We start from the raw sequence: 19,498 nt of genomic DNA, 5'->3' as shown, positions 1-19,498 counted from the left end.
GTGTAAACGCAGCCTTCTAGTCTCAGTCCTCTTCAGTGATGCGTCTGTACAGGAGGTGGTTAATAAATAAGGCAAACTGTGTCCTTTACTCAGTACCAAATATTGAGATTCCCTATCGGGCACCCACAGTAGAAAAAAAACATATCCAAAACGTATTATTTGTGTCATAATACAACAACTTCTGGCAACTCATTCCCCACAAAAAGCAGCCAGTTGGCCAGGCATTGAATGGCATTGTGTCACTGGTACAGTAGGACTGTGCAGTGTGTCTTTCTCCTTCTTTACAGTGACTTGGCATTGCTTTAGATGCCTTTGTGGCAGCAGACAATTGTACATCTGTGTGGTGCCTCGTCAGCTGTAAAAGTCAGAATGACAACATGTCAGGTAGGCTAGCGGCAGGTAGGTAGCCTATAAGACTGTTGAGCATGTTACCGAAGGTAACCGAAGCCTAGTGGAAAAATAAGTTGTTGTGATCTTGAGCAAGGCACTTAACCCTAATTGCTTCTGTAAGTTGCTCTGGATAAGAGTGTTTGCTAAATTACTAAAATGTAAAAATGTGTTGTTACAAAGTTGTAGTGGCACGTTGAGGCTCACAAATTGGAGTCTTGAGACGACATTATGTGGTAGTTATGTGTTTACTGGGAATGTGGTGGTCTTCTATGAATTCTGTATTATGTTGCAGCCATTGTTTATTTACTGTAATCATGTATTTATTTATTTCCTTATTTAACCTCTATTTGTTTTGTCATGATGTGGCTAATGTTTCCATTTAAAGGTTGAGTGAAAACATATCTTATTAACCTCACCAATATGTGATAGGTAGAGAGATCTGTCTAAGTTTGGCTGAAGCTCAAAAGATGGAATTCGCAGTAAGAGAAACTACGCAACTGTCTGCCCAACGTCCGTTGTTATTGTTTTGTTCATGAAGCAGGGCAGAGATGTCCGTGGGGGGAAAAAAACAGTGTTTGTTGTTTACAGTAACTTCTTTGTTGATGTAATATCGCAATCTAACGTGGCAGTTTAACCAATAAGGATTCCAGCTTGAAGGTGAGATTTTGATGTTGATATTATTTTGAGTCTGTTTATAATGGTCTGCTGTTGTTGTAAAAGATCCCTCAGTCCAATATGAGCACTTTAAAAGCAGATACGTTGCGATTGACATACAGTATAATTTGTATGTTTTGTCTCAAAAGGAATAAAATAATAAACCACTGTTTAGATGTGTATAGTTGTCTCTTCGCAGCATTAAAGGTTTGAAGGGTCTGGGTGGAAATGTCTGTTTAGAAGCTTAATAAAGGTATCTTACATGTACTTACATTTATCATTTTACAAGCTTAGTTCTTTCTTTATGATTGTAGCCTTATGGTATAGCTCATTATAGTAAGGCTACTAAATTAGATGATAATCCATGATTCCGCAATCTTTTTTTAACTAGGCAAGTCAGTTAAGAACAAATTCTTATTTACAATGACGGCCTACCCCAGCCAAACCTGAACGACGCTGGGCCAATTGTGCGACGCCCTATGGGACTCCCAATCACATCCAGATCTGATACAGCCTGGATTCAAACCAGGACTGTAATGACACCGCTTGCACTTAGATGCAGTGCCTTAGACCGCTGCGCCACTCAGGAGCCCGAGTGGTGATAAGAAAGACATTGAACAAAACATTCTCAATAAGAGACTACTGTCAGTTTGTAATTTTAGGGAGGGACAAAAATATGTTTTTTCTACATAAATAGGCTGCTATAATATATTAGAAATACAATATCCTCCCTGAAAATTAGTACGTCTGTGACTTTAATGACCTCTGGAACCTCTAGTGGTGATCTGTTGAACTGCATCCTTATCCAAGACCCTAATAGCCCTAACCCACCATCTGTGGAAGTTACTAAGGCGTGAAATGGTGCATGTCCTTCACTATAACTCCCCCTTAGGAAGACGACTTCTGCTGTTCTCATCGTTTTTCCCCTAAATGCACAATGTCCATCACCGTTCCCTTTCGGTTCATTTTTCTTTCTGTTTATGAACCAAAAAATAGGCAGAAGTGGTTTGTTGAGTGGAACGGAATGAAACCAGGTAGACATTTGTAAACAGTCTATCATATACTGCAATTACTATTATCTCTGGATGTTTTCAATCTAAACCAACTCTCCTGACCGGGCTAGTTCCCTGGATATGGTGATGTCCATTGCTTTTTCTTGAATCCTTCTACTGTGTTTGAATGTTCTCAACAGCATTTATGAAATATTCATTTTCTTGGTGTATGTATGCTTGGTGCGTTGGAACTATTTCTGTGTCATCCCTATTTTGTATTATCTGTCTCCAGTCGACATATTTATGCCTGGTAATTACTCTTCACAAGTCAGGGAGGCTAGAACAAGGCTTTCTGGAGGGGGGCTCATAAGCAGGTAATTGAAAAGATGAGCCTAGAATAGATTGTGTGTGTGTTTGTGTGTGTGTGTGTCTCTCTCCCTCTCTCTCTCTTTCTCCCTCTCTTTCTCTCTCTTTCTCTCTCTCCCTCTCTTTCTCTCTCTCTTTCTCTCTCCCTCTCTCTCTCTCCCTCTCTCTCTCTCAAAGCCTACTTTCTGGACACTTTGACCACTTGATATAATATGAGCTCTCTCTTGCAGGCATCTTAAAATGTTGCAATCAAGCGTTACAGACCAGGACTGGTGAGACGGTGCCTTTAGAAATGTCAGTGGGAAGTTAGTCTAGTTAAGAAACAAGGAAGGACAGAAGGTGATGCGGTTCCTTAAATAGTTTCATCTCCTGATTGGTAGAAGTTATTTCTGTTCTGCAATATTTTTAGGAGGACAAAATACTTAATAGTTTAAAAACTACAAATGGTATCAAACAGCTGCAATCTATGTGTGGTTTGTCTACACGTTTTAGAAATGGAATGGGGTGTCTAGCTTAAACGGTTTAAGATAAATTGGGGTCTAAAGAACAGTAGGGAGAAGAAGTATGTTGAATGTCTGGAGTAGTCTTGAAGCAAGCACATTAATTATGGCTCTAGGCGCAACAAACCTTTGTCCCCGAGGAAGCTAAGCATTAAGAATTCAATGGATGGATGGAATAACCTATGACATCCAAGCATCATTATGCAATTCACAACAGGCCATTATGGCACGAGGAAACAAGTAGTTGGTGCGTAAACTGTGTGTACCCCATCCAGCCAAACACTCTAATTATCCCACCATGTTGCAGCAATAGACTCATTGGGTGAAGTATTTGAAAATGACATTCTGACAGAACAGGGCTGTTGTGTGAGGTGTACAAGAGGAAATGGGGAGCGATATGGTGTGTTGAGCCACTGTCATCATTACCCTATAAGAAGTCTGTGTTCCTGCTGTTCTGTTTCTCAGCAGACGTGGGTTCAAATACTATTGGAAATATTTAAAATACTTTAGCTCTAGTTTGCTCTACTCTGCCTGGAGTACCAAATGGGAGGGGTTTGCACTCTTGTTCTATTGGTTCCAATGTGCCAGGCAAGCTCAAATTAAGCCCAGATACAGTTTTTGAAATCCTTTTAAATAGTATTTGATTTGAACCCAGGTCTGTTCCTTATCTGGGCTATCAGAGTCAGTGAAGTACATAGACAGTACAGTTTGATGTTTACAGCAACTCTCAGTTCTTTGTGTTCAGACTGAACTGCATACACCACAAGTTACACAAACAGTCAGTTTTAGAAAATCTCCTATTAAAGAGATTTTTTTAAAGTTTACCTTTATTTAACTAGGGAAGTCAGTTAAGAACAAATTCTTATTTTCAATGACAGCCTAGGAACAGTGGGATAACTGCCTTGTCAGCTCAAGGGATTTGAATTGGCAACCTTGCGGTTACTAGTCCAACACTCTAACCACTAGGCTATGGGTTGACTCATAATGTGCAGTCCCCATTGTTATACCAGTGGATTTAGGGGCATGATATATTGTTCGGATGAAGGGCGGATGGGTTGCGGCCAGGTTGAGTAAAGAGAAAACAATACCTTAAAAAAATCTGTAAATGTATCATTCTAGTGCAATTTATATCTATAGACTACATTTAGTTTTTTTCTCATTATTTTAGGCTATCTGGCATTAGTGCATAAGCCTAAGCTTTTGGGCCAAACAATATGTATGCCAAGTAGCCTACACCCCAAAAGCCAAATGGCAGAAAAACTTTGATCCACAGAGGCAAAAAGGACAATGCCTGAGTTAAATTCAATAAGACAAAAGCTGTGAAATGGAGAGTTGAAAATAAAGACAACAGAGGGACATAAAAGTAATGTTTGGGAAAGTTTTGTTGAAGTGGTAAAAGAGGGTGATAGCAGTGCTGGCTATATTATGTGTGAGGATGCTATCATCCTCTTTTACCACTTCACCAAAACTTTACCTGCCTGTTCCTATTTGGCGCACATAAAGTTAGGCCCTAAAGCTTAGGCTTACTCACTAATGCCGAAACATAATGAAAGGAAAACCTCAATGTAAACTGCACAACAATTATACATTTATGGATTTCTTAAGGTATTGTATTCTCTTTATTACGATTTTACTTGAATATGCTTTAGAGCTATTATAACTTTAATTTCAATGAGCAAATGTTTAAGCAAGAGCAGTCCAATAGGTTTTATATCATTTGTATTCTCATGTGGTTGTAGCACAGATGGAAGAAGGAGCCCGTTGTCTCACCAGATGTATAAATCTGAAGCATCCATTTAGAACTTCCAATCACCACCAAATATGGTGATGAGAGGAAGTCCAGTGGCAGAAAGTGAGAGAAGATGGAGCTAGATGAAATTTGGCCGACATTCTGCGGATGTTCTCATTGATGAAACATTCAATCCCAATACAAATACAGTTTTTTGTTCCCAAAACTAGAGTCTGTTACGAACAGAGTGAGTTTTGTGAACTTTAAAATTGCATCGTTAGAAGGAGTGCAAAGGCGAATTGAGTTCTTACACACACACACACTTCACAGAGTAGGCGTTCCCTAATGGGATTATGCAAATACATGCTAGAAAGCACCAATAGGATCTTGCTAGCTTGTGCTTGGCTCTGACCACTTCCTTACTTGTTCTGCCCACTATGTTTCATTTTCTCCCATTGGTAACAACATCGGTGGTGTATCTCAGGTTAGTTACTAGTATCTTTGGTTGTACAGTGCTTCAACTTAGAACGGATTATTTTAGAATAATACCAATGTGAATAGAAAATATGCTGTTTTGCCAAGAAAAATGGATCTGGACTATTGTGAATGCTCCTGTAAACTGCACTTTTAAAACATCCTTGCATATCACTTGCATCACTGTTAGTTTTGCCATGACAGCCTGTTGCTATGCAACAACAAAGCAGATAGTTATGGTTAATTTTTATGGGACCTTTTGAGGAGTCAATGCTTATGTCATATTATGTGTTGTGTGTGTTTTTTTTACCACCATCATGTTTTAGTAATGTGCTCATTATTGTAATCATCTTCAGCTACCTAACTGAGTTATTCTGTATAATGACAAAAACCTTTTTTTTTACTGACAGTAACAGCAACAGTAGGCACACTTCTCAGGGGCCTCTACCACAAGGTTGTGTTCAGTGTTGAGTGACAGGATGTGTGGAAATGATAGAACAGGGACTTTCCTATTTGGCGGATGTGACAGTCGTGGAGGCAACTGAACCCCCTCGCGATTTCTGAGAAATAGGTTACAATAACTGTGTGTGTGTGTGTGTGTGTTTGAGGGAGAGAGAGGGGGGAGGGAGAGAGAGAGGACGGGGCGGGAGAGAGAGAGATAGAGAGAGGGGGGAGAGGGGGGGAGGGAGAGAGAAAGGGGGAGGGAGAGAGAGGGGGGAGAGAGAGGGGGAGGGAGAGAGAGAGAAGGGGGAGAGGGCGAGGGAGAGAGCTTGAGAGAGTGAGACAGATAGAAAGAGAGAGAGAGAGAGAGAGAGAGAGTGAGAGTGAGAGTGAAAGAGAGAGAGAGAGAGAGAGAGAGAGAGAGAGAGAGAGAGAGGGAAAGAAAGCGTAGGGTAGGGGGTAATAACATTACGTAAGCTGGCTCCTGGAAATATTTACCCCTCATTTGCACACCATGCTTGGAGTTGATGCCTTACTCACCGTAAAGTACAACATTGCTCGGCACCACACATGGGGTTTTAACACGTTTCCAGGTTACCACAGGGGGGAAATCCACGGTAGTTTTCTCGCTTCAAAAAGGTTACAAAGGTTGACACTATTTAATGGACACATCATATAGTAGGAGAGAATATTGACAATCACCATCTTAAACATAACTTGGTGAATTATAAATGGAGTCTAGTTTAAAACCGGCTGGCAACTTACACAATGATCCATCTGCACCAGGTGAAAATGAGTATCCTTCTGGATTTCCTCAAAGTATTTGCGATGATGTACCCCAGCAGAAGTACCTGTGCAGCAACTGTAATAACGTACTGAATGAGGCACGTCAGACTTTGTGCGGCCACCGCTACTGCCTCGCTTGTGTCAGTTGGTTAGTGAGGTAAGGCATTTCAATTACTTATATTCAACGTTTTGTCAAACATCTTCAACAATAACCAAATTTAACAATTTCCTCATTTATCATCCACTCTCTTGCCAGTATGTAACACAGCCCACATGTTCCCTTTTTTGCCATTCCCTTAAATGAAGTTAAGATATTACATTTCTGTTAACATATCTGTGTATATTGTATTGTAAATCTAATCCCATGTGTTCATTGTTGTTATTTAGTAATAACAACAACCTTGTTTGCAAGATGTGCAAAGAAGAAGATCCGAGCTCAGAGAGTGAAACAAGCATACTGACATCAGACAATGTATGTATAGTATTACTGAACTTTGTATATATGCTGTCACAGCACAAGTGGATAGGATGGAATGATACAGCAGGCCTATATGACCTTGAGTATGGGCAACAAAAACATTATGACACGCATAAGTTACTGTACATAGCTCTGCAAAAAACCCCGCTTTAACAACACATTAAAGAAGCAATCTGGGATCGGTACATTATTTTTTAACTTTTACATTTATGATATATAGCCATGGATTGTTGGGGAATATAACTTATAAATGCCTCATGAGTTTAGCTCAACTATCGTAACCCATCAGAACCCAAATTATAAGCCTGTTTTACTCCATTGTTTATAAAACAATGTAATTGTTAATAAACACAGGTATGATTCAAAACATATTTTTTTTATCTCATGGATGGTCAAACCTAGCATCCATAGCTCCGTCTAGTGTTTACCTTTCTCCAGCCCCATCCCTCAGCCGTTTACCAGAACAAGTAGCAGGGTGCCTACTTTGTTATTGTTCGAATCCCGGATTGCCCCTTTTTAGGATATCCTTTAAAAATACCATTCTAAATGTAGGCTACAGTTATCTAAGTGTAGGCTACAGTAGGACACTGCTCTAATATAGGGAAGCAAGATTACATTTATTCCTAAATACACATTAAAATAGAGGCTCTACAACAGTATAATATTGGTGCTTCTAGTGTTATCCCAAGTACTCTCCTTCCATCTACCTTCTTCAAACTTCCATCTACCTTCCATCTACCTTCCATCTACCATCCTCAACCTTCCAGCTACCTTCCATGTACCATCCATCTACCTTCCTCAACCTTCCATTTACCATCCAATCTACCTTCCATCTACCTTCCCTTACCTTTCATCTATCTCTGACATTTACCTTTAATCTACCTTCCATCTACCATCCATCTACCTTCCTCAACCTTCCATCTACCTTCCTCAACCTTCCATCTACCATCCAATCTACCTTTCATCTACCTTCCCTTACCTTTCAAATATTCTCTGGGATTTACCTTTAATCTACCTTCCATCTACCATCCATCTACCTTCCATCTACCATCCATCTACCTTCCATCTACCTCTGGCATTTAATCCCTTGTTTTACAATGCAAAATAAATGTGCAATAGTAAATATTGTAGATGGATAGATAACATTTTTACTATTGTCTGACATATGCAACGTTTACTGTGAATGCAGTCTCTGCTAAAGCGGGAACATTAGCTTTAATTATATTTCTACTGCACTGTAGCACAGCTCTTCAGCGCTACGGATTGAATAGTGCTCTAGATATTGTTTAAAACACTGACAATTGAGTTATACTCTTCAGCTCCCCAAAACAGGAGACTCACAAGTCTGACATTGACAGTGACATAATCTACCCCCTCTAATCAGAGTTTATATTCTGATTTTAGCTGAATTCTCACCAGAGAATTGCATTGACTTAAACTATTTCACTGTTCTGGTCTAAGTCTTCTCAGAAGAATGTAAGAATTGAGAAAGACAATCAATGTGGAGAGATTGCTAGAGTGGAGTGGTGTATTTAGAATGGCTGTAGAGTTCACAGCGTTGAACAAGTTGAAATGTGTCTGATGTGAATTAGTCCACTGCTGAGGCCATAGATAAATAATGACTAAAAAGGACATTCCCATTCATGTCAAAATACAGTGTTATTTTTCTATGACTGAGACATGTGTCTCACCAAAAATTATAGTGATAAGTAATATGTTAAGTCAGCAGGTAACATAAAACTACTACTTCAGCATGCGTGACATATAACTACAATGGTTAAAAGCTATTATTTTTGACTTATATTAATGAGCCCATGTTGGTCATCACTGTAACCGAATGCTTCTGATCGAAGTCTAAGCCCAGCAGAATGTGGTTCAGCATGAGCTCCTCCGATCATCCTAGGCAGAACAGCAGACGCCCCATAATCAGCTCACTTGTTTAATTAGGATTTTGGTCTGTCGTGCTAAAATAATAGGCCCGTAGTATATTCATATCAATATGACGGAACATTTGGAAAAATCTATTTTCATGGCGGATGACTCCTATATTTTGATTCAATCGGGTTAATGAGCCACATTGAATACTTAGTGAGCATCACAGTGGAATGGAAACTAATTGCTGAAGCTTATAACAGTAACTCACATTTTTTACCTTATATTTAGCATTCATCTTCCCTTTTCTATGGTCACAAAGCAAAGGCTTGACTGCCTCCGACTGTTCCTTCCACAGTGGGTGCATTGTTGGTCGTCAGTTTTCGGTAGCTACTGTTATATTGAATGATTATTATGATGATGATTAAAGAGATAGAATGGCTTTGTGTGTTTATTTCTTCTGAAATCCAACAGTATAGAGACACAGACAGCAGCACTTCAAAGATCCACTTTAAACTGTATCAACTCAGAACAATGACAGCCGGAAAACGTTGTCATTCAAACCAGTTTAGCACTGAAGAAATCGCCAGTGTGATATATAGAAATCCGGCCATTCTTTATTATGCATAAACGTTTTCCCTCTGAGGAATAAAATGATTTAAAGTGGAAGTACTGAATTAGTAATTGAAGTACTGAAAGTTGATCATCTTTCTCCTATGTGTTACTTCAGTTATTCAGTGATGCAGCCATCAATAAGGAGATCTTGGAGTTGAAAGTGCATTGTGCTAACCAAGGTTGCTCCTGGAGGAGTATTCTCAAGGACTTTGAGGTATTGACACTTTTTTACATATTTGAAGGATACATTTAAGAATTACTTTTTTTGTGACAGTGACACTGATATACAGTACCAGTCAAAAGTTTGAACACACCTACTCAGGGTTTTTCTTTCTTTCACTATTTTCTACATTGTAGAATAATAGTGAAGACATCAAAATTATGAAATAAAACATCTGGAATCATGTAGTAACCAAAAAATTGTTAACCTCTCTAGGGGAGGTGGGACGAAATCGTCCCACACTATTCAACAGCCAGTGACAAATCAGAGCGCCAATTTAAAACCACAAAATGTCATAATTCAAAGTTCTCAAACATAGGACTATTTTACACCATTTTATAGATACACTTCTCCTGAATCGAACCACGTTGTCTGATTTCCAAAAGGCTTTACAGCGAAAGCAAAACATTAGATTATGTAAGGAGAGTACATAGACACAAAAAACCACACAGCCATTTCCAAGCAACTAGCATGCATCACAAATACCCAAAACACAGCTAAATGCAGCACTAACCTTTGATGATCTTCATCAGATGACACACCTAGGACATTATGTTATACAATACATGCATGTTTTGTTCAATCAAGTACATATTTATATCAAAAACCAGCTTTTTACATTAGCATGTGATGTTCAGAACTAGCATACCCACCGAAAACTTCCGGTGAATTTAATAAATTACTCACGATAAACGTTGACAAAATACATACCAATTATTTAAAGAATTATAGATACAGAACTCCTTTATGCAATCACTATGTCCGATTTTAAAATAGCTTTTCGGCGAAAGCACATTTTGCAATATTCTGAGTACATAGCTCGGCCATCACGGCTAGCTAATTTGACACCCACCAAGTTTGGGACAACCTAAACTCAGAATTACTATTAGAAAAATTGGATTACCTTTGCTGTTCTTCGTCAGAATGCACTCCCAGGACTTCTACTTCAACAACAAATGTTGTTTTGGTTCCAAATAATCCATAGTTATATTCAAATAGCTCTCAAATAGCTCCGGTGACGCGCGAGCGCATTTCATGACAAAAAAATTCAAAATATTCCATTACCGTACTTAAACGCTGTTTAAAATAAATTTTGTATGCGATTTTTGTCTTAAAATAGCGATAATATTCCAACCGGGCAATGTTGTATTCATTCAAAGGCTGAAAGAAAAAAATGGAGTAGTCTCGTGAACGCGCATCTCAGTCTCACTGTCCCCAGGCTGACCACTAACAAATTCTGCTGCTGTTCTTTGCCCAGAGACAGCAGACACCCCATTCCACTTTCTGGCGGCTTTAGAGAGCCAATGGAAGCCTTAGAAAATGTCACGTTACAGCACAGATGCTGTATTTTCGATAGAGATGCAACAGAGGGACAACAAATTGTCAGACAGGGCACTTCCTGTATGGAATCTTCTCAGGTTTTGGCCTGCCATATGAGTTCTGTTATACTCACAGACACCATTCAAACATTTTTAGAAACGTTAGAGTGTTTTCTATCCACATCTACTAATTATATGCATATTCTAGTTTCTGGGCAGGAGTAGTAACCAGATTAAATCGGGTACATTTTTTATCCGGCCGTGAAAATACTGCCCCCTATCCCAAAGAAGTTAAACAAATCTAAATATATTTTATATTTGAGATTCTTCCAAGTAGCCACCCTTTCAAATATATAATATATTTTGATTTGTTTAACACTTTTTTGGACACTACATGATTGCATATGTGTTATTCATAGTTTTGATGTCTTCACTATTATTCTACAATGTAGAAAATAGTACAAATTAAGAAATACCCTTGAATGAGTAGGTGTGTCCAAGCCTTTAACTGGTGCTGTAGATTTATTTTTAATTTAAAAAAATACACAGTAATTTATAGGTAAAATGTAAAATGTTCTTTACAGTAGTTGCATAATTAGATCAGGATCAGGGGACAATTTATCATCTAAACAAAATTAAAATGCCAAGTCCTCTTGTAGACCAAATCTTTTAAATTGGTACCAAAATAATTCAAACATTTTTAGAGCTAAGTTATTTCGATCCCAATGCTACAATTCTAATAAGGACAATACTTAGTGATTATACAGTGAGGGAAAAAAAGTATTTGATCCCCTGCTGATTTTGTACATTTGCCCACTGACAAAGAAATGATCAGTCTATAATGTTAATGGTAGGTTTATTTGAACAGTGAGAGACAGAATAACAACAAAAAAATCCAGAAAAACGCATGTCAAAAATGTTATCAATTGATTTGCATTTTAATGAGGGAAATAAGTATTTGACCCCTCTGCAAACCATAACTTAGTACTTGGTGGCAAAACCCTTGTTGGCAATCACAGAGGTCAGACGTTTCTTGTAGTTGGCCACCAGGTTTGCACACATCTCAGGAGGAATTTTGTCCCACTCCTCTTTGCAGATCTTCTCCAAGTCATTAAGGTTTCGAGGCTGATGTTTGGCAACTCGAATCTTCAGCTCCCTCCACAGATTTTCTATGGGATTAAGGTCTGGAGACTGGCTAGGCCTCTCCAGGACCTTAATGTGCTTCTTCTTGAGCCACTCCTTTGTTGCCTTGGCCGTGTATTTTGGGTCATTGTCATGCTGGAATACCTATATACGACCCATTTTCAATGCCCTGGCTGAGGGAAGGAGGTTCTCACCCAAAATTTGACGGTACATGGCCCCGTCCATCGTCCCTTTGATGCGATGAAGTTGTCCTGTCCCCTTAGCAGAAAAACACCCCCAAAGCATAATGTTTCCACCTTCATGTTTGACAGTGGGGATGGAATTCTTGGGGTCATAGGCAGCATTCCTCCTCCTCCAAACACGGCGAGTTGAGTTGATGACAAAGAGCTTAATTTTGGTCTCATCTGACCACAACACTTTCACCCAGTTGTCCTCTGAATCATTCAGATGTTCATTGGCAAACTTCAGACGGGCATGTATATGTGCTTTCTTGAGCAGGGGGACCTTGCGGGCGCTGCAGGATTTCAGTCCTTCACGGTGTAGTGTGTTACCAATTGTTTTCTTGGTGACTATGGTCCCAGCTGCCTTGAGATCATTGACAAGATCCTCCCGTGTTGTTCTGGGCTGATTCCTCACCATTCTCATGATCATTGCAACTCCACGAGGTGAGATCTTGCATGGAGCCACAGGCTGAGGGAGATTGACAGTTCTTTTGTGTTTCTTCCATTTGCGAATAATCGCACCAACTGTTGACACCTTCTCACCAAGCTGCTTGGCGATGGTCTTGTAGACCATTCCAGCCTTGTGTAGGTCTACAATCTTGTCCCTGACATCCTTGGAGAGCTCTTTGGTCTTGGTCATGGTGGAGAGTTTGGAATCTGATTGATTGATTGCTTCTGTGGACAGGTGTCTTTTATACAGGTAACAAACTGAGATTAGGAGCACTCCCTTTAAGAGTGTGCTCCTAATCTCAGCTCGTTACCTGTATAAAAGACACCGGGGAGCCAGAAATCTTTCTGATTGAGAGGGGGTCAAATACTTATTTCCCTCATTAAAATGCAAATCAATTTATCACATTTTTGACATGCGTTTTTCTGGATTTTTTAAATGTTATTCTGTCTCTCACTGTTCAAATAAACCTACCATTAAAATTATAGACTGATCATTACTTTGTCAGTGGGCAAACGTACAAAATCAGCAGGGGATCAAATACTTCTTTTCCTCACTGTACATCATCCAATGTTGCTAAGATAATTAGGTTGTTTATTACAAGTATATCATCTCATAAAGTTTAGTTGAAATGTTGCCATTGAAAGTTTATTTGAAAAAGAAGGGGAAACAGAATCTAATAAAAATAACAGAGGCCTATTTTGAATGATCTAGATCAAGTTCCGAAAAAATGGCCCCTGATGGCTGATATTGATTTTGCACTGAGATCGAGATGTTGAGGTTGAAATTGATTGATTCACTGAAATGCTGTGCTGAGCTCAGTTTGGTTATAGATTGCTTTGTTGTCCTTTCTGAATTGTCTTGAATCCTTGTTCAGGAGCACCAGGGGCAGTGTGAGTATGCCCTAATCCCCTGCAACATAGGCTGTGGTCACATGGTGCTGCGAAAGGCCTTGGCCTGTCACCTGGAAAAGGCCTGTCCAAACAACATGTCAGTGTGCCCCGCATGCTGCCACTCTATGCGCCCCATAGAGCTACAGGTAAGACTGGCCCAAAGAATCCAGTTCCAGCCGTGCATTCTTCAGCTGTCAAACTAACCACCTCACCTGAGTTGCAAATACTGACACTGACAGGTCTTGCTGACATTCTGAGATGTTCAGCCCTGGTATGAAGTGTTTTTCCTCCTACAAAATTGTTAGATAAGAGGTAAAGAGTTCCATGAGTTTTGAAAGTTTGAAACACACCCAACAGAAATGTAGTGCTTGCTGACTAATGGAGTTATGGAAATAAATAGCCAGTGTACTGTTTCCTGTGGCTCTAAACTGCAGGAGTTACAGTGTAGGGAATTCGAAAAAAACATGTTGGATTGGTTTCTAGTAAAAAACCTTGGTTGGGGTCTTGGAGATGGGGTCAGTGTGACATTGGAGGGGTTCCTGCAGCGCAGCTGAAGCCGCAGGGTCTCTAGTGTTTACTGCTGCCCCATATTCCCTTTCGCCAGTGAGCGGGAGGCTGCCGAGAGCTTTGGACTGCAGCGAAGGGGAGCAGAAAGCCACAGAACACTTTAGACTCAAGTAAAGTTAGGTTACCATTAGGGGGTAGGGCATCATGATTCGGGGTAAAATGTATACAAGTGATTGTAAGAACCGACTGCAAAAGCTTTAAGTGCATACTACTCACTACACTGAAACAGTAATACTCTATTGTACTACTTAAGTAATACTGTACTACTTTACTGTTCTACTGTACTGTACTACTTAAGTAATACTGTACTACTTTACTGTTCTACTGTACTGTACTACTTAAGTAATGCTGTACTTAATCAATGGTATTACTAGATATCTCGTGTAGCTATCGATTCTATGAAAGAAACTGTAGGCCTACAGATGACTGTTTCTCTCAATATCTTCAGCATTTTTGTGTGTTATTTTACAGACACACTCATGTCACAGTCTTGGAGAGGAAAAAGCTGATAAAAAACAAAGGAAAGGAAAGGTAGGAAAAAATATGTTTGTTCTTAATGTAGCGCCTGTCAAATCCAATGATGTTATTTGTTGTATAGCTGATGGTTGTTGTGAAACACTTTTTTGTTGCTACATGTTAATTGTCAAAATTGTCTTGATTCTACAGAGTAATCCTCTTCCAGGTTCCAAGGGGAAAGAGTATTGTGTTTTCTCTGAAGTTGGTTGCACATTTAAGGTATTCTATTAATGCCATTACTGCTTTATAATAAATGGGGCATCAAATACAAATAATGTGGCAAATTAGAAAGCTTGTTGCAGTACAGTTATTGACGTTTTTTGCCTTCTAATCCCGTGTATTTTAGGGGACCACAGAGAAGCTGAGAGTGCATGAGAACAGCAGCCATGTTGGCCACCTTCAGCTCCTGCTGCGTGCCGCCACCACCACCAGCAGTGACCTGCAGGCCTCCCCACTAACAGCCCCTGCCCCAGGCAAGGAGAACAGGGCTATGGATGAGCAGCTGCCCCATCTCAGAGACACTCTGTCTGGCCTGAGACTCCATTGGGACATGGGACTATCAAAGGGGGAGGGGGAGCTGGAGATGGAAGGAGGGGACGGAAGGAATAGCTCGGCTGCTCACAGCCTGCGAGATGATGACCAGGTGACCATACTCTTGGACCTAGGTCGGCAGATAGACACACTGCAGCAGAGGGTCCAGATATCTGAGAACATCATCTCCGTCCTGAACAGGGAGGTGGAGAAGACCCAGCTGAGTATGAAGGCTGTGGAGAGGGAGAACCAGAGCAACCAGGAAATGATTTATCACTTAGAAATAAAGGTACAGTATATCTTGAGTCAGAGCATAAACTCATCTTTGTAGACCAGCTGATTCATTCCAGAGCATGCCGTGAACTTCCAAAAAGTTGAATCACACTCCAATAAATTCAGTTGAATTATACTTCTTAAAACAACTATTAAGAAGTGCATGCGTCTACTATCCTCCCAAATTGTAGAAAAGTAGGCTAATACATTCAAGAAAGTAACCTTTCTGATGCTCCTAATTTGCAGCGGTGGAATTGTAGATGAAGTATTGCTGCATACACCCACTATTCTTGAAGTAAAATAGCACAATAAAATGCTGGTCTGGCTGGCTGAACAGTGACGGGAAAGGAAATCCTCAAATGTCACATATTGGTCGGAAAAATGGACTGTTGTCAAGAATGAATTTGGCCTTCCTGAAAAATATCAATTTATATGCCGCTTCTGCAAGCATTCCTCCCTTACTCTTAGAGTAGACAGCTTCTTCTCATGTAGCAGTACATACTGATGTAGGATCTCAATTTGAGCCAGTTTACTACAGCAGAAAAATAATCCTGCAGCAACAGGAAATGTGAATCATTATGTGGATTATAATTAATAGACATTTTGTAGTGGTTGATACATTTTTCGTAAGGAAAAATCAAGTCTGAAATTTCAAAGTGGAAATGACCAACTTTAGAAGCCTTTTTAAACCTGAAAATACACTACGAGTTAAACATTTCCTGAATTACAGGAAAGTTCTCCTGCAACTTGGTGATCAAATGAAGATCCTACATCTGTAGAATACAATAGGGACTTTATTTATTCCAAGGGTACATTTTATGTCAAACAACAGCAGACAAAAAAGACACACTGTACGAGACAAAAAAGACACACTGTATGAGACAAAAAAGCGGAATACAAAATCAGGAGCCATAAAAAGTGCCATAAACATGCCATAAATGGCTTCAGAATGCACAAGCTATTGTTGATGGGAGTCATTTGATGAAAATCACAATTCAACAACCCCCTTACTCATAATCAATGGGAAAAGAGATGGGGGGATTTCAGCTTTTGGGGGATTTCCTACTGTAACTCTGAGTAAATATTTGATAAATCTGTTCTTAATAATCCTGCCCCTGGAGAAAAAAATGTATGTTTTGAAGTAAATTTCCTGCAATTCTACACATTTTGCCATGACTTATGCAATGTTAATGATCTGAGTGAGAGTGACTAAGAAAATCAATGTGGGATCCCTGGAGGTCAGAGCCCCTGGGCATGTGCCCTCTGTGCCTGGTTGCTATTCGACCATGATTACTACAAGTATAGATAACTGGTTAGACTAATTTACCAATCTAAATATTGTAAACTGACATGGCTAATTGAGACACAACCAAATTTTGAACTTGTACCTTGTGTATTCTAATATTGTAACCCTCAACAGTAAGTTGAGACCCTGACTGAGTTCCTAATAAAACATTAAAAAAAGTTATTATTACATTTTTTGGGTCGGGGACCCCCTAGCGGGCGGGGGGCCTTAACCGATTGATTATGTCACTTATGCCTGGAGCAGGCCCTGTTTATCAGTTGAACACATTACAATGGTCTCTGTGCTTGTTGCACTGGCCACTAAAATGTGTCAGCTTAATTAACAGAAGAATATAAGGTCATTTTACATTGTCAAGAAGTTTTTATCTGTTGTATTCACTGTAACCATATGCTCCAATAATTCTCTCAAATCAAAAACATAACTTTCAAAGTGTAAATTACAAACTCCAGATGCCTTTTAAAATTTCAAATACACTACAAGTTTTACAAGTTTGAAATGTTCTGCATTGCAGGAAAGGTGTCCTGCAACATAGTGATCAAATGAACATACTACATTTGTATGTGGAGGATGTTGATACAGTAGCCTGACTATGCCTTCTTAATAATTGACCCTGAGGAGATTAATAAAGTTGTTTTGAATTGAATTGAATATTGCCCTGTAGGTGACAGAGCAGGAGCATAGAATGGCCAGGAAAGATCTGGTCATCAGCTCCATGAAACAAAGTCTCAGCGCCCACCAGGAGGTCTCTTATGACGGCACCTTCATCTGGAGGCTGTCTGACCTCAGCACCAAAATGAAGGAGGCTGTCTCTAGCCATGGGAATAGACCAAACCTGTATTCTCCAGGTACAGTACTCTTTCAACTTTATCTAAAACAGAGGAACCAGTGGTGAAGGGCAGTCTATTTACACAGAGGGACAGTCTTCTATGCATACAGCATTAAATAGGCCTTCATTAGAAAGTGCTTCATTTGAACTAAATTGTTCTTATGTAGATGCTTTGTTGAAACATTATACAGACAGCACTGGGTCAGAGGAACCAAGTTCCCTCCAATATTATTTGTATCCACTGAAACACTGGAACAAGTTTATATCAATGTGTTTGTGTCCTCTCTCCTTTTTCTAGCGTTCTACACAGCCAGGTATGGATTCAAGGTGTGCATGAGGCTGTACCTGAATGGTGACGGGGTGGGAAAAGGCACTCATATCTCCCTTTTCTTTGTGATCATGAAGGGGGAGTATGACCTACTCCTCTCATGGCCATTCAAGCACAAGGTAAGGAAGGCTCTCTGTGTTATATCTGTGTTACATACATCATAAATGGTTTATTTAAAGGGTTGAGGTTTTCAACTGAAATGTTATTTGAGATGTGTCTCTACAGTCTACAGTAAATAAAACCCAACAAAAACTTGCATGCCTCTTTGTGGATGTAGTTCTCATCTCTTTCCCTCTGCATCATTAACATAATGACGAATGATCAGCCATCTTGTGAGCGTCTGTCAGACATGTTAATGTCTAATCAGCATATCTCCTCGCCAGGTCACCTTCTTCCTGCTTGATCAGAATCACAAAGAACACGTGATTGACGCCTTCCGGCCCGATCTAACCTCCTCATCCTTCCAAAGGCCTGTCTCGGATATGAATGTGGCCAGTGGTTGCCCGCTTTTCTTCCCTCTTGGTAAACTTCACTCGCCTAAGCATGCCTACTTGAAAGACGACACAATCTTCATCAAGTGTGTTGTTGACACTTCATCCTGAGCCATGCTTCAAATGATCTATCAAAGGAGGGGGGGAGGGTAGAATAAGGATTAAGGAATGGGTTGGTTTTCACACCAACCTTGGATTAGGTTATGTTGAGGACACTTTAAGGGTTTAGAGAGCTAGATATTTTTGGGCTTTACATATAAATATATATTTAATCTATTCTTTAGAAGAAGAGAAAAATCTGAAATATCATTGTATGGTTGTACTTGTATTTATGAGGGTGTATCATTTTCAGAAATAATTTCAAGACAATCAATGGGGTTTTGTTACTGCTAATTAGATATTATAATTTTGTAAAAAAACTGTGAATTCATGAGAAGAATAAAGATAAAATAAAAACACTGAATTGCATCAACCACCAATTATGTTAATATATGCCATTTAACAGATGCTTTTATCCAAACCAATTTACAGTCATGCATGCATGCATTTTACGTATGGCTGGTGCTAGGAATCGAATCCACTACCCTAGCATTACACGTGCCATGCTCTACCAACTGAGCTACAAAGAACCACCGCTTTATTTATGCTTTAAAGTGTTTTTGACAAATGTTGGTTCAGTAAGCCATGGCACCAAACACTCTCAGGTGACATTTTGGAGATTTTGATGTTACACATTGAATAAAATTGGATGCCTCTATAAGCTACTTGGTTACCAGTCTCAAAACTGTCCATGCAGGTGCATGTAGGCTAAATCCCAATTCTAGTTGCATTTAGAGTGCCTCAAACGTTTAACATTTAAGATAATTGAAAAAGTGTATAGCAGTACACACAAGTAGTATATACCAGTGACATTATGGCAGAAAATATTTAAAAAATAGAATTGACCAAATAATTGTCCCCTCAACTCATCTGCTAAATGGCATCTCAGCTGATCTCAGAGATTTCCTCTCAGCATAGTTCCATAAGCAAAATCCTCATAAACAGACAGCAGCGCTGTGGAAGTAAACAGAGAGCCTTCCCATAAATGGATCTCTATAGATTTCATTCTTTTTTATTTGC

The 19,498-nt window shown here is 39.6% G+C and overlaps 2 protein-coding genes and 1 long non-coding RNA gene across 4 annotated transcripts in view; 2 read left to right on the top strand and 1 right to left on the bottom strand.

The window, feature by feature from the left end:
• The window catches only part of fibcd1a (fibrinogen C domain containing 1a), a 125,458-nt gene extending 124,241 nt beyond the window's left edge, over window positions 1–1,217 (top strand). For both annotated transcript variants that reach the window (XM_029717784.1, XM_029717785.1), the window contains one exon: window positions 1–1,217. This exon is cut by the window's left edge and continues 2,214 nt beyond it. The gene's annotated coding sequence lies outside the window, so the exon portion shown is untranslated.
• A 4,834-nt stretch (window positions 1,218–6,051) lies between these two features.
• Window positions 6,052–6,372, bottom strand: LOC115164888 (uncharacterized). Its single transcript, XR_003870012.1, has 2 exons — window positions 6,312–6,372; window positions 6,052–6,175 (listed from the first exon to the last, which is right to left on the bottom strand). It is a non-coding gene; the product is annotated as an uncharacterized LOC115164888 (long non-coding RNA).
• traf1 (TNF receptor-associated factor 1) lies at window positions 6,171–18,842 on the top strand. Its single transcript, XM_029717782.1, has 10 exons — window positions 6,171–6,489; window positions 6,720–6,804; window positions 9,413–9,511; window positions 13,526–13,687; window positions 14,580–14,639; window positions 14,775–14,843; window positions 14,971–15,444; window positions 17,396–17,579; window positions 17,859–18,007; window positions 18,272–18,842. Exons 1-10 carry the CDS (start codon window positions 6,278–6,280, stop codon window positions 18,488–18,490), a joined length of 1,713 nt encoding a protein of 570 aa, XP_029573642.1. The 5' UTR covers window positions 6,171–6,277; the 3' UTR covers window positions 18,491–18,842.
• Window positions 18,843–19,498: the final 656 nt, after the last annotated feature.

The sequence above is a fragment of the Salmo trutta genome, chromosome 27 (assembly GCF_901001165.1).
Source record: "Salmo trutta chromosome 27, fSalTru1.1, whole genome shotgun sequence".
Lineage (NCBI taxonomy): Eukaryota > Metazoa > Chordata > Actinopteri > Salmoniformes > Salmonidae > Salmo > Salmo trutta.
The sequence above is the reverse complement of the archived record's forward strand: the minus strand, read 5'-3'. Positions and strand labels throughout refer to the sequence as shown.

Excerpts from the sequence above, each read along its gene's own strand:
- traf1 (XM_029717782.1), top strand. The coding sequence starts at position 6,278 with ATGGAGTCTAGTTTAAAACCGGCTGGCAACTTACACAATGATCCATCT. Across the intron at positions 6,490-6,719 it reads TGTGTCAGTTGGTTAGTGAG|TAATAACAACAACCTTGTTT; the intron begins GTAAGGCATTTC and ends GTTGTTATTTAG. Across the intron at positions 18,008-18,271 it reads CATGGCCATTCAAGCACAAG|GTCACCTTCTTCCTGCTTGA; the intron begins GTAAGGAAGGCT and ends TCTCCTCGCCAG.